Here is a 14,947-nt window from a genome sequence, read left to right on the forward strand (position 1 = left end):
AAAGTTCTGATCCCTTGTGCTAATGCTGAGAGTTTACAGCACATTATTGTTTCGATGCTAATCAGAGTATCTCCCATGGAGAGCTTTGATTCACTTCAGAAAAGCCAGGAATGCTCTAAAAACGGTGATACTCTGCAGCTAGTTCATTGTAATTGGAGGCTGTCTGTGCCTCACAGAAATTACCAGGCAAGCATTCTTGAAAATGTCAGAATTTTCAAGTTAGTTCTATTTAAAATGGGGGCACAAGAATGCAGGGGGACGGATAGAAAATTTGAGGGCTGTGTGATTCAAACTTGAAGTGCAGTTTGTAATAATGAAAGATGATCACTTTAGGGCTGGGGAAATCATCTCTTAGGTTTCCTAAATTACAGGATGCATAAACACATCCACTTATTCTACATGTGCTGTTACTTTAATAAAAGGCACCACTTTAGAAAATGAAAGGCTTTGGAATATTGCCAAATGTCTTAGTTCTATTTATTGTCAAAAGGTGGGTTTTTTTCATTATCCACAGAGTTTGTGGGATAGTTGAATAATTTGATGCCAGACTGCAAACTCTGTATTTATCTTATTTCAATGTTCATCTTGCAAATACAGGCATGATAAGATTTCCTGTTGCTGTTCTGACTGTACCAGGATTTGGCAGTTGGTCTGCTACTGATCTCGTGATGTGCCTTTGTGTCTGTATTTAAATTAATTGGAAAACTGTAGCAGGAAATACTGCTCTTAAATTATTTTATGTATAAATGCGGGGGGGGGGGCAAATGTGGGTGGGAGAGGTGGAGAGAGAGACTAAATGCTGTAAACACAGAGTGCTGCTGAATACGCAAGTAGTAAATAGAAATATCTTAGAAGTCATTCCTGACAGTAATAAAAGCAGCAATTTGATTTCATCTGTGGGTAATAAACTGGTTTCACATTGCAATAAAAGTGGTGCTTATGTTATATTAATATTTATTAGCACTTATTGATGTTAGGGTTTAGTTGTTCTCTTTTCCTCACATCACAGCCATTTTATAAAAACTCAAGTTAAATTGCTACACAATAAGCAATTAAAATTGTTTGTGCAGGTGAGAGAGAGAGAGAGAAGAAAATAATCTGCCTGTGGAGATATTCCTGTAGGGAAGGGCAGCCCCTCCCTGCTTAGAGAGCTGTGCTCAAAGTGATGGAGCTCTGTCTCCCCCAGTGAAAGATTTGGCTCTCTGAGAGCACATCTCAGCCCCCGAGCTCGGCTGTGTTCAGATCAGGGTTTTTTCCTGGGTGTCCTGTTGTCTGAGGGGGTGTTTGTGTGCCCCCTGCCCTGCCCTGGGCAGTGTGGGCATTGTGCTCTGTGCAGTGGCCTGGCTGTGTGACGGGGGGGGCTGCAAACTCACACAGTAAAGTGAGTCAGAAAGTGCTCTGATCCAAATTTAACCAAATTTGTTCAGCTCCAAATTTAGAGAATAGCTGAATGGCAAGACAGAGATATTTCAATTCCCATCAGTGACAGGGACAGTGTGTTGGCGGATGCCTGTTAGCAGCTCTGGCGTGTGTTTGATACTCATGTATGTGTGTATGGGTGGGAAACAACTAGTTCCTTTTATTTATCATGAGCCTGTTTCTTCTTTGACTGCCTTTAAATCACTCTTGGGCTTGATGTTCCTTCAGAGCAGATAATTCTCGTGCAGAAGGTGCACTGTAGTCTTGAGTCATGTTTTTGGCCTCTCAGTAGAAAGACTTGCATTGGACTTGGATTTTTATCATTATGAAAACTGAAATATAGACTCTTTTAAAATAAGGCAGGTACCAGGCAAGGTAAGACAAAGCAAAATTCTTTTTGTTCATCTTACAGTCAGGCTTCAATATCAATAATTTCAGAAAACAGGTTCGAGTTTATCCTTCACTTGAGCATAACCCTGAGTGTAACGTGTATAATTCACATGCCTTCAGCAGGATTAATCATGTGCTTGTAACTGAGTTTGTATTTACCTGCTTTTCTCTGCTGGGGTCTTAATCTTTTTGATTGTTCTGATTCTTTGGCCAAATATTGTCCTTGGAGATTTGACCAGTGAAAGCAAGAACATGATCCCAGTGCCTTTGTACAAGATGTTTCATTAATGGGTACAACTGTTTGTTTGGGATTTTTTGCTCAGTGAGATCTTTATTATGGACCTCTGCTTAGCCTGTTTCTCTGTGGTTTTATTAAGACCCCGTTTCAGTGACTGTGTCATCAGATTGGCACGTGCAGTGATGGATTGTGATGTTACAAACAATTTGATTGTTGCATTCCTCACTGAATCAAACAGTGAGAGTGGCTGGGTGGGAGGGAAGTTCATTTTTCTATACAAGATCACTGAACTAGCAGTGATTGAATAGGTAATACCACGGCTGCATGACAGCTTTGATAGGATTTAAGCAACATCGTGTTTCCTGTATTTTGCTGAACTGGTAATGATGATTTAAGGGTCTTGCCTTAAATGTTTGCTGTCCTTATGGGTGTAAAATAAACCCACAAGTCAACCTTGTTTAATTTACTGTAATATTCCTTTCTCTTTGAAAAATCAGTACACTAAGATATTTTTAAAAAGCAGATAGCTTAGCATAATAGTAATGATGATATTGTAGGAATTTGGCAGGGATACTACAGGGTATGATTTTAGAATGATAATGGTAATTAGATGGTAATTAGTTAACATTTGCTTTAATAAAACCCCACCACTGTATTTGCTGATTTCACAATGTTTTCTTCAGAGTGAAACATTACTGTATTCATTCCCCCTGCACTTGTCTGTTCAAAATACAAGCCAATAATCTATATTCTATATACTTGTGCCACTTTCTAACCTTTCTTGTTATATGGAAAATTAGACACTGCATTTGTTGGTGTTGCTGGAAAAGTCCAGCCTCCCTAATAAGTATGAGAGGATTAAAAGGTTCAGGTTTCTGCCGTATCTGTGTTCTTAAGTGGGCTTTAGAGCCAGAGGGAGTGGCTTTGAACCATCACAATGATGGCTCAAAGTGTTTACACTTTGTTCTCAAGGCATATGAGCTCAAACTCTAATTCCTCTGGCCCGAGTCCAGAAATTGGGTTTGAATTCAGAAGTTCTTACATTACACAGAACCAGAGTTAAACTATACCATGATACACACACTGCCTTAATGACGAAGTCTTAATTACAAAGGGTTACTCAGCAAATTCTCTGAGCATTTTCACATGTGTGAATTTGGAGTATCTCCACTGAAGTCAGGTCTAGTGAAGCTTGATTCATATGAGCAACTAATCTACAAGATGCATCACTATAATTATAAGAGGCATCATTTTCATTATCATTTTTCTAATAACAATACCATAGACTCGATAAGGAATTAGTTATTATTATTATTAATGCATTTTCTTTGAAAAGGAACTTTTAACCTGTAATAAACCCCACCGTCTTTTTTTATGCGTTCATCCTAATTTTTATGATATTTATGATGATTCCATGATTGTCCAATTAAAAAAAAAAAAGAAGAAAATGATACATCTTTCCCCTTTTAGCTTTGGGAATGGCTGGGTTGAAGTTCTGATCTCTACAATGTTATCCATAACATGGACTTTTACTGAGCTAAGACTCATAAATGCTCATGATTCTGCCTCGATGAAGACATCACGGTAGCACTGTCTAATTTGCATGCTGAAAACACAACATATTTTCTCTCTCTGTCATTTATTTCTGGCAAAAGAGATTTAGACAAGGTCTTTGGAAGTACTTCAGTGTGGAAGTGCACTGGCTGCCCAGAGTTCAGAACTTAGATCCCAAACTCTGCTCTCAAGCCTGGGCCCAGGTGAAATCCAGGAATGCCTCTCTTTCTGCTGGTCATATTCCCAAAAAATGTTTGCACTGGGGCACTGTAGGAGCTGCTGCCACATTAACAGGGTTGGACAGGCCAAAACTTTGGAATGGTTGGTTCTCTTTTCCCCTGGATGTTCTGTAACCACTGGGCCACCAGACCACGTTCCTTCTTCTCTCACTGATTAATTTAGCAGGAAAGCTTGGGAGAGTCTTTCTCCCAAGTTAAATAGCTTATAGAGCCATGTGTGAGTGTAGCATCTGAAACACTCCTTCCCTCAAGTGGATGACTGGACTCCCAAGAGACTGGTTGAAGGGAAAGATGGGAAGGGGAAAGAAAAGCAAGCCCAGGTTCCGTGCAGTGTGTTTGGAATGGAACTGGTTGAACGCAGGTTGGTCTCCAGGAGGGTGCTCAGGGAGGTGAATCCCAGTGGGAATGAGGCAGGTCTCCTCTTTCAGAGCCAAATACCAACGCCTGGAGCCAGTAATGCAGCTGACACCTCAGGGGTGATGTTTCCAGACGTGTCCCAGAAGCAAAACTCCAGGTGTGCGGCGAATATTGATAGTTCAGTTTGAAGCACGTGAGGATTTCCCTGTCTTTGAGGCCTGGCAGCAGCTGAGGGGGGAGTTTCAGAAGGGGATTTTGAAGTCTTTAGCTGGAGCCACGTGTGACACAGGCACACTGGGGCTTTGTCTGAAACTCAGCCTTCTAGGACCTTGGAAGATGTCCCCGTGTCCAGGTTTATCTGGGACTAGCAGGATGAAACATCCCAAGTAGGAGCCAGAAAAAACCCTAGGGGGTAGATAGTAAACCAGAGTTGTGGTTTGACTCTTTTCTCTTTTGTTATGATTTCTGCACTCTAGAAACTGATATAATTTCAAGGCTTGGAAACAAAGGAACCTTTGCTGACTTCAGTGTTTATAAAGCTAGTTCTGCTAGCACTGGCATTCATGTAGCATCTCAGGAAGAAAAGAAGATTTTCTATTTACTAGCTTTAAAATTTCCTGGCTCTATCCTTGCAGGGAAGCACTGGTGCTCACGTTGGTCTCTATTACAACTCTGGAAAAGTATTATGTGTAATATATTATTTTGTGTTCTGAAGTGTAGTTTGTGTAGTCACATATATATATATATGTATCTTATGTATATACTTATGAATTTTTTTAATACAAGCATAAATTTGCCAAATCCTTTTACTGCCTGAGCATAAAAGATCAGCCTTTTTATTTGGATCATCCCAGAATCAATGACATTTGTAAGCGAGTACTACAGAGTTTATCACCCTCCAAGACTAAATAAAGCTATTTTCTTTTACTAGGAGGTGGCACCTCTGTGGCAATATCTGCAATGATTTTTCACAGCTGCAATCCTAGAGCTGTGGAATACCAATGTTAGGGATTCAATAGCAGTGGTGACTCCACCATGCTGTACTAAAGCAGTATTTACCACTGCTTTTGTTGACGGGCAGGTGGCTCAGTATTGCTGAGCAGTCTGCCTAAAAATGACATGATGCAAACTTGTGGGGTGTGCTGCACGTTCAAATTAACATTTGCTGGGAAAGTCATTGAAAGTTATTGCTTTCTTTTTATTTTTCTTTAATTATATCAACTGCATAATGTTAAGATCAGACATATTTATGGACACTCTGTATGGAATTCAGGCAAAGTCTTCGTGTTCCTCCCCCAAGTTCTGTGCTCAAGGGAGTTACTTGTGGTCCCAACATCCAGTTATTGTGGCTGAACTGATCTCATAGCTCCCTTTCTCAAAAAAGGTTGGAACTGTCAATCCATTTTCTTCGTGGGTTTTGTCTTCCCCTCCCTCTTCCCCTCCCCACTCCAGATAAGAAACGTTGCTTTTCCCCTTGTCTGTTTTCTGTCGGATACTTTCCTGAGCAAATTCAACTTCCTTTCTCCTGGTCGGGAATGTGAATTAGCTCAGCTCGGGCCTGACAAAAGGGACTGTGTGGCAGCAATTAGATCATCTCAGGCTGTCACTTCCCTCATGTTTTCCAGTTCCTCAGGGTGACTGAAGGATGCCTGATAAAAACTCAGAGCAAAGAGTGCAGAAGCAGCTCCGAGCCTGCTGGGTGGTAAGGTGGAACAATTCAGTAGCTGCTAATGGGCCGTTCTCCTAGGCGAGGATTCCCAGATCGCTAAGGGATGACGGTCATTGCCTCTATTTTTCCTCCCCTCGCCTTCTCCTTCCATCACTCCTGCCTGAGCTCACTCGAGGGAGAGGGTAGGAACTGCTTTGTGTGACGCTGTGCATACATTTTCCCTTTGCTCAGGAATATTTCTGCAGACTGTGAACAGAGAATAAGTAATTTGAAGACATTAGTCATTAAAAACATCATCAACCTGGAACAGTTTGGTAGTTGAACAGCGAATCTTTTATGAATCAGCTGAGCAAGAGACTATAGGTGTGATCACAGCTGCTGAGTGTTGTTGAAACTCAGTGAGACTGTGCTCATTTGTGCAGGAGGAGGAGACTTAATTAATTGAATATGATTTCTGAATAAGGCTTCAAATCACAGAACAGGTATGTGCATGCTAATGCAGTTTGCATGGCCGATCTTTCTTTTTCTTTTTTTTTTCTTTTCAAAAATTTAGAGTGTGATCTAATGGCTGTGCAAAAAATCCTGACTGTTTCCTTCGATAAAAATAATGGTGCCTTAGAAAAAATCCTGACCAGTAAATAATGTGGTGGAAGCTGTGTTTAAGAACAGGTATTTGGCACAGCTCTGTACCTCCTCGTGTAAGTAGCTGGTGGGATTTCTGAACCAGGGAGGCTCATGGACCGTGTTCATCACATTTTCCCTTTGCCAGAATACACTGTGTTCAAACAGAGTTTGTGTTTTGGAGTGCACCCAGATGGGAATGTGCGAGTGGCAAGAAGCAGTCTGAAAATCCTGAGGGCCGTGGTAAAAGCTGAGATAAATTAGGTGGTGCTCTGAAAAGCCTGAGAGCCCCAGGAAAAGCAGGACATTGTTTGTTTTATCCCTCCATGTTCTCCTCTGACACCCACAGCAGCTGTGATCCCACCGTGGGCTTCTTTGCACAGGAGTGGCGATGGAAGGGACGAGTAGGAAAACCTCAGCAGCAACTAAGAATCGGGGGTTCCAAAGCAGGTGTGGAATTTAGGGTGGTAACTTTGTCTCCTGCTGCCTGTGGCCACCCCTGTAAAGAGCAGTGAGAGCAGCTGGACCGTTGCGGGGCAAAAGTTGGAGTTGTTGTTAATTTGTTATAGTGAGGGTTGGTTTAAATGGTGTTTTTAGTGCCCGAAGAAAGGATGGTTTCGAAAACACCAATATTTTGGCTTGTCTTTATGATTGGCTACTTCTTAACAATAATACATGTACATGCAGGAGCATGAATACATGAATTCTGAGAAAAGAGAGAGGGAGAGAACAAATGCTTTTAAAAGCTGGAAAATCCTTAAATTCCTGTGAAATTCCAGCGAAATTACTGTTCACACAAAGTACGCGTCTGAAATAACAGCCTCCTTAGGATACAGTCTGAGTGTGAAACTGAAACATTATTGCACCAGATTATTTAAAATACACTTGTTTCAGCAGGTTTTTGAAAACCAAGAGTGATTTCCACGGATTTTTACACAGGTTGAGTCTGGGAGGAAAGAAAAAAAAATACGTGTGTGTACGTGTCTTGCAGGAGCCTCAAAGTTATGTCCGAGTGCTCAGTGCTTTTTCTGGTGGAGTCTCTGGAAAAATGGCAGCACTGAGATGTTTGGGTGAGCAGGTATCCAGGATTAGGGAGGGAAGGTGCAGGAAGTTTTAGGTCAAATGAAGTTGGAGGCTGCTTATAGTGCTTGGCATTTATATAAAGCAAGCTCAAGGTTGAATGCAGCATTCAAGTTGTAAAATGGATGTAGAATGGGTAAAAAAACCCCTGCAATTACTTCAGCGACGATCCATTCAGGTTAAGAATTTTCATCTTTGCTGTTGCCATAGCAATCTGTTCCCCTGTCACTACCACATTAAAAATCCATTCTGTAAAACTGTTGTTGCCAATATTGAACACATAACAGACAAAAACATTTTTTTTAATAGCTTAGGTGTCTTATTTGCAACACGAAGAGGACCTAGATCTTAGAGAGATGCATATGTACTCTAAAAAGGAAAAGATTAGTGTTTCTGTTATACATTGTAGGAACACAATATTTGTGCTGCAGTATTGATGTCAGTACAAAATAGTTTGCAAATAATACAGCAATGCAGTGTCAGTTTAACTCAAATAATTGAACTGTTCAGCTGAGCTACACCAAACCCGTGTGTCCCTGAGTTAAGCACTTTCTTTGGTGATGTGCTGTGGTGAAAGGCTTTTCAAACTGTGTGGCTCTTTAACCTTCTGCTACTCACTGAGCCTGATTCTCTTTGGTGAGTGACTGGAGTGATTTTACTTATCCTGGTGTAATTCTGGAAGGGGAGGACAGTTTTACGTCTGTGATCTAATCCTAAACTGCTCAAGGACCCAAGCTCAACAATGAATTTGTATAGATAATGAATGATAGGAATAGATTATTAAGCACTTTTTTGGTGCATCCAAAGGAGGGGGAGAAAAATCTCTGTAACTCAAAGCAAACATAGCAATGTTCTGACAAATGTATTTGCACACACTGAGTAAAATGCAAATATCTTTCAATAAAGTAGAGATACATATCTGTGTATATATATATATATATATATAAATATGTATTCATTCAGGTCTGAAATGCAGAATTTACTAAAATCACAAATATGCCTAAATCCTTGATTTAAAAACTCAGGCATTGACTAAATAAGTCAAAACATGATATTTGGAAACTGAACATATGGCCCTTACTCTGATCACTGACAATGCAAATCTCATCCCTGTTTCTGCCTCCGCATCCTTTTATCCTCCAACCATCTCTACCATCTCTAGCCCTTGAATTCTTGTTCCCTGTCCATGCCACACTTCGTTTCACTTTCTCTGTGTCCCACTTGCCACTGTCCCCACACTTCTGTCCCTCAGTTGTCTGTGAGAGCCTCGACCCAGGGATGGTGTTGATTTAATGCAGGAGAAAATATAGCAAATAGTTACAATGCTATTGGGTATGAATAGAATTGAGGGCGAGAAGTGATTTGCTTTTTTAGCTGCTCTTGGCAATATCTCCTAAATTTTTAATTTTCTTTCGGTTGAATGGGAGGAAATGCTTTTTTTTGTCTTTTAATGCAACCGTGTCTTCTTCTCTGGGGGCTTTTGAGTTGGTTTTCCCTTTTTAAAGTTATTATTTTATTAGTGAGTAAACTGACCATTGAAAAGGATGGTTGCATCAGGATCCCTTAAAGGCACACAGTCAAACCTGAGGCCAGCTGAAACTTGGCTCTTCACTTTCCCCCACCCCTCCAGGTCGTAGGTGTTTCAGGGGGTCACCAGAAAAGCCCAGAAAGACTTAGGCAGAGGAGAGATTCAGAGTTATCTTTGACTTTTATGGACCTTTTTTTATTAAAATGCTTAGTGCCGTAAATGTAGAAATAAGGAACTCGTTTATCTTGACAAAAGTGCTGCCATAAACTATTCAGCACTCATAAAATAACCTTTTAAATTATTGTTTCTGCTGGTATCGATAAATTCATACAAAGTGCTTAAAGGTCAGGCATTGCCAGAAAAATGTCTTTTCAGCTTGTTAATTAAAGGTTTATAAGAATGTGCACCTACTTGCTCTTCGGGCAAATTGGAAAAAGAGGAAGGAGCAAAAAAATAGGCCCACAATGATGAGAATGATAGTGTGGAATTAGTGTGTGACAAGTCTGTGATCCACCAGGCTCAGCAGGGCAAGCCTGGACGGTCTGGGAGGGAAAACAGGGTGGCACTGGGAAGAGGAGGAGCAGAAGCTCGTTTTCCTTTTTGGTGGGGAGGTGTCTTGATTCTTCCCCTCCCTGCAGGCCAGGGAGTGTGAGCAGTGTTGGACCTGTCACAGCTTGAGCCATGGGGAGTTTGTCCAGCCTGGCCAAGGACATCAGATAAGGACCTTAACTTTTATATTTGCCAGGCTCTGCTTGTTTATTTGCCACTTGAAGTGGAACAAAGCAGTGCAAAATGTACCCAGAGCCAAACTGCCCAACCACCCTTCTGGCAGCTGCACCCCCTTCATTGCAGAGCCCACAGCTGGGATTCCCTGCTTTGTACTTTACCATCCTCATGGAGACATCCTGCTCTGTCCTTAAAACCACGTCCTGAAGGTGAGGTGGCTCGGATGGAGCTCTCCATGCCCAGATGAGGTGAGGTTAATCCATCCCACGGATGAGACACTGGAAGTCTGGCTTGGATTTTCACCTGCACAGCAGTGTAGCCCTGGCAACATTATTTGACCTCTAAATCCAGATTTTTTTGATCACTAAAGTGGAGACAGGAATACTGACCTAGGCAAAGTATCCTGAGATAACAGATGAAATGTGTTACAGGGAAAGTACAGAGGCTTCTGTCATTGAATCCTGATGATTTAACAGCTTCAACTATTTATTGCCCAAGCTGGGAAACAATAGCAAAACAATGTAAATTGTGAAAAGTAAAATAGATGCTCAGATATCTCCCTGTCTGAACACACTATAGTGCCATTATTAATGTGAGATTAAAGTTTTGAATTTTCCCTTGGTCATATAATTTCTATACTGAGATTGTTTCCTTGAATATTAAATAACAGATCCTTTCTATAAAACCATTTGTGAACAGGAGGCTGCATCTTTGTCACTGAAAATTTCATAACCTAAGAGAGGCATAATTTGTTTCTGTTCTCTCGAGATCACTGCAGAACTCCTACTTCAGGAAAATAAATCTGTTGAATTTTTGAGAGTGCAGGTGACAGGGCTAATGGTGGTTCTTTTCTCTGATACCCACTGACAATTCATCCTGGCTTTGCCTTCAAGTGAAGCTGAGAGAACAGGGCAGTAGTTTCATGGTGTTTCTTGTTTCTTCTCTCCTTCCCACCTCATTTGGCTCAATTGTTTTGAAACTTAAGCCAGAACTAACCCGGGGTGCCCTCAGAGGCCGAGATGAGCTCCCTCCTCCCAGGGCAGAGGCATTCTGTTCTACAAGGGGTTGATTGGCTCTTTTCCTTGCAATTGACCTTTGAAATAGTACAAGAAAAGAGATTTGTTGCTCAGACATGGAGTTTTTGTGCATCTTATCAATTGATAACTGTTACTTATCCCACTGCTCAGTAATTTGATTCTTATCTTTATAATCAGTTCCCAGTTTCACTGTCAGCACTTTGTTATTTTAATCGGATCACAGAGTCATTAAGGTTGGAAAAGACCTCCAAGATCATCAAGTCCAACCTCTGACCTAACACATCATGTATTATGTTGTGCAGTTAGAAAATCCTTGCCAATCCACATGTACCTGGAATAGAAATATCAGGATGTGTGTTTGTGGGGTTGGAGGCAGCAGACACCCTTAAGGCACAACCTTCCAGAGGGAAGGACTTGTTTTAACTCTCTGCAGAGGGGGTGTGTGCAGCCCAGGAGAGGCTGTGGTGCCCCTGATTCAGGTTTCCAGGTAAACCTCGGGCTCCAAACTGTGTGGGGAAAGAAATCTCATTTGGGACAGTAGGAAAATACAGATCAGACTTGTGGTAAACTTTCTGTTCCTCTAGCATGGGTTGGAAAGTTCACTTTGGTATTCACCTTAAGAAAATATGTCTTGCCTGTTTATAGCTGTTCAGCCCTCCTTGATGTTTAACTCAGGCAAATCTTAGGCAAATGCTAATCTTTGCTGAATATGTAACATCACACCCCCAAATGTCTCTGAGAGGAGTAGCAGAGTTAAAAATATAAACTCTGCAGGACAACTTCATTACAAATATTCTGCCTGAAAATACTGGGTATTCTTATCAGTCTTTTACCACTTAGTGGGTGAGGTCTGAGAAGAACAAATCGACATGGACGTGACACAGTTTCACTTTCCTTGAGCTTCTATTGACAAATTTCATTAGCAGATTGGGGTAATATTAACATACTTTATTTACTGGCCGTGATCCAAAACTCTTGTTTTGAGCTGAGTTAAATTTAGAGCAACTGAGTTGGGTCTGTTCTTTTTTCCTTATTAGCTGTTTTTAGCAGCCTGGTGAGTTTTTGTGAGCGGTGACTAAGTGTCTCTTGCTGTTATGATGACAATCATCTGCTTGCTTATGCTGCCAGTGTTGTCCCAACAGCAATAAAGAAACACTAGATAGAAGTTATAAAGCCTTGCCTTGAGAACATTGGCCAGTTAACCAAAATATGAACTTTTGGGTTGAAGCTGTGGCTGCCCCAGCCCTGGAAGTGCCAAAGGCGAGGCTGGACAGGGCTTGGAGCAACCTGGGCTAGTGGAAGGTGTCCCTGCCCATGGCAGGGGAATTTGGAACTAGATGATCTTTAAGGTCCCTTCCAACCCAAACCCCTCAGTGATTCTATGAATTGTAATCAGGGATGAAAGAATGGAAGAGGTTGAAGGGGAAAAGTTACCTGTGTTCTTTACACTCATGGCACAGTGTTAAATTTATAAGCTATCAGTTTATTCTATCCTATCTTAAATAAGCTTTGAATAAATTTGTTAGACAAATAAATTTGTTACTCTCACCTTAGAGAAGGGTGAGTAGTAAAAATAAACATGGCTAGTAATAGCTGCTGTTTTGGCCCCAAAGGGTGTCATTTTAGCTGAATGTTGTGTTGCATTGTGTTGTAGTAGATTTATAGGTAATAATTCAGTGTTTACCAACGCCCAGCAAACTTCTCCTTGTGACCCTGGCTACCATGACATGCATCATCTTCCCAATGCACGTGTTGGGGTTTCACTGGGGGGCATTTCAGGGGTCTTTTGAACACAAGTTGGTGCCTGGAGAGCCTTCAGCTGTGGCAGCTGGGAAGGGACAAAGAGCTGGAAGGGAACTGCTGAGTCGAAAAGATTCTGTCTGGGAAAGTTCTGCAACTGTTTTAAGCTCTGTTCCCCTATTCTAAGGTGTCCTCACCTGTTCTAAGCTGTGCTCACCTGTTCTAAGCTATGTTCACCTGTTCTAAGCTGTGCTCACCTGTTCTAAGCTCTGTTTGCCTGTTCTAAGCTGTGCTTACCTGTTCTAAGCTGTGCTCACCTGTTCTAAGCTGTGTTCACCTGTTTTTCTTCCAACAGACTTTGGGAACTATCACTGCAGTGCCCATTAAGGTTCCTCAGGTCAGCTCCTTGCAGAGGTTGGCAGGACAAGGACCAGCAGTGCTACCTCAGGTACAAAATACAGTTTCAGAGGGGGTTTTTGTGTAATTTTTTTATGTGTTCTGCTCTGCTCCTGTCTGATGCCCAGGCCTGGGTATGTCAGCACACTCATTTTGCTGGGTAAAGACTCACCTTTAGTGAGTTGAGCAGCAGAATTGTGTTTTTCTTCAATCTATTAAAAAAAAAAAAAAGATTTTCTTCTGGGAGTGTGTGTTAGCACAATGAAAAGCTGTAAAAATTGTGTGGATTCATTGTGGAAGAACAAAGTACAGACGGTGGGATGTGAATTTATGCTTTATAAGATAACAGAAGTGAAAATCTGCAATCCTGTAGTCAAAAAAACGTGGTGAAAGTATTTAACCTGTCTGTTGAAGATTTAGCCTGACATACTCCTTATTGACTTACTTGTCTTATCCCTGTCCATCCCAGTACAAAGTTTTGGCCCAGCTAAACCAGGTGCCACACTGAGGCCAGATTCTCTGGGTAAGACTGAAAGGAGAGTTACACTCATGGGTTTTTAAAACGTGTCTGCTTTCCTGAACACCCATCCCTGTTTCTATAACCATATACTTTATACCCCATTTCAACCCTCTTTCTGAAATTTTTTTGATGTCATTTTCAACACAGGTTTTTCTGCAGTTCCCTGGTTTGCTTTTCAGATTAATGATTATTAAGTATAAATATATTTCTCCCAGTGTGGCCCTTATTTCTCATATATGAACACTTTTCTAGTGTTTAAGTCGATTTTGTGTGTGTTCTTCCTTTTCTTACTTTGCTTTTTTCCTAGTATTTTCTTAGTGGTAGAATCTAGTAGAAGATCTGGGAGCTAAATCTGCCTGGAGGAAGAAGTATTTCCAAGATAAAGTTCTTAAATTCTCTCTTTAAATTACATTTTGTGGAAGGCAGAGCTGCGAACATAAAGAGAGGTTATAGTTTTCTTATCAAGTTCAAGGCTTTGCTTTTCAGTTGTTCTCACAGCACAATAACTTTTTGATTTCTGCCATTTTGGGGTGGCAAAGATGAGCAGATTGCTCCTGAAAACAGATGAGGTTCAAGAGCAGCTGAAAGACCTGTAACAGGGGCCTAAATTATCATTAAGGTTGTGGTTCAGCAATGATGGCATTGCAAATGCTGCTCTCAGAGGAGTGTCAATGTTCTGGACTTTCATTAAGTAGGAGAATTTTCATTCCATGCTAGGTTCAATTTTGAAGAATTGGAAAAAGGGGAGGAAGCTGATATGCTCAGCTTTTAGAAAAGAGCACATCCTTTCCATCTTGCTGTTTAGCTCATGGCAATATTTTGGGTTGTGTGTCACTTTGTTTCCCTCCCCTCCTGAGCCCTGTTTATGCAATGGTGCTTCACACTACTGAAACCCCAGCACTTCCTTGGCTGCCCTCAGCCAGAGCTCACCACATCTTCTGTTTGGTGAATATTTCACATATCTGCTGTGGGAAATGACCACAGAGCAAACTCATTTCTGCCAAAACTGCTGGTGGAATGGGCAGCTGGATGTCAGACCACTTTATCAGGGGTGTGTCTCATGCTCTGAGTTTTTCCTGGCTTTTTCACAGGCCAATACCTCAGCAACAGCCTGTCCTGTTTACAGGCCACTTCTTCATAGTCTGTGTGTTCCTCTCCCACTCCAAGCTTACATGGAAGTTTAAAATTCCCATATTGTTTCCTAGTGGGGACCTCCCTCCACCCATCAAAGCTTTCTGCCTGGTGTCTTCAGAGAGATCAGGTTTTCATCTACAAGTGGAAAGTTTGGCTTCTAACTAAGTAGTCAATATACCTTAAAGATATATTGAATATAGCCATGGATCAGAGGGCTGTGGAGCTGTCATTCCCCAGGAACAGCTGGATACAGGTGAGCTGGCAGGCTGTTACAAGTGAAGTGCAGCACTGTGTCCCTG

General features: G+C 41.4%; 1 protein-coding gene across 2 annotated transcripts in view; it reads left to right on the forward strand.

Annotated features, from left to right (window-relative positions):
* PHF21B (PHD finger protein 21B) overlaps positions 1 to 14,947 on the forward strand; it is a 144,332-nt gene that overhangs the window by 94,713 nt on the left and 34,672 nt on the right. For both annotated transcript variants that reach the window (XM_029963973.1, XM_008919368.4), the window contains one exon: positions 12,954 to 13,046. In XM_029963973.1, coding sequence (XP_029819833.1) covers positions 12,954 to 13,046 — 93 coding nt within the window. The remainder of the gene's footprint in view (positions 1 to 12,953; positions 13,047 to 14,947) is intronic.

This window comes from Manacus vitellinus, unplaced genomic scaffold, assembly GCF_001715985.3.
Source record: "Manacus vitellinus isolate BGI_N305 unplaced genomic scaffold, ASM171598v3 scaffold_66_pilon, whole genome shotgun sequence".
NCBI lineage: Eukaryota > Metazoa > Chordata > Aves > Passeriformes > Pipridae > Manacus > Manacus vitellinus.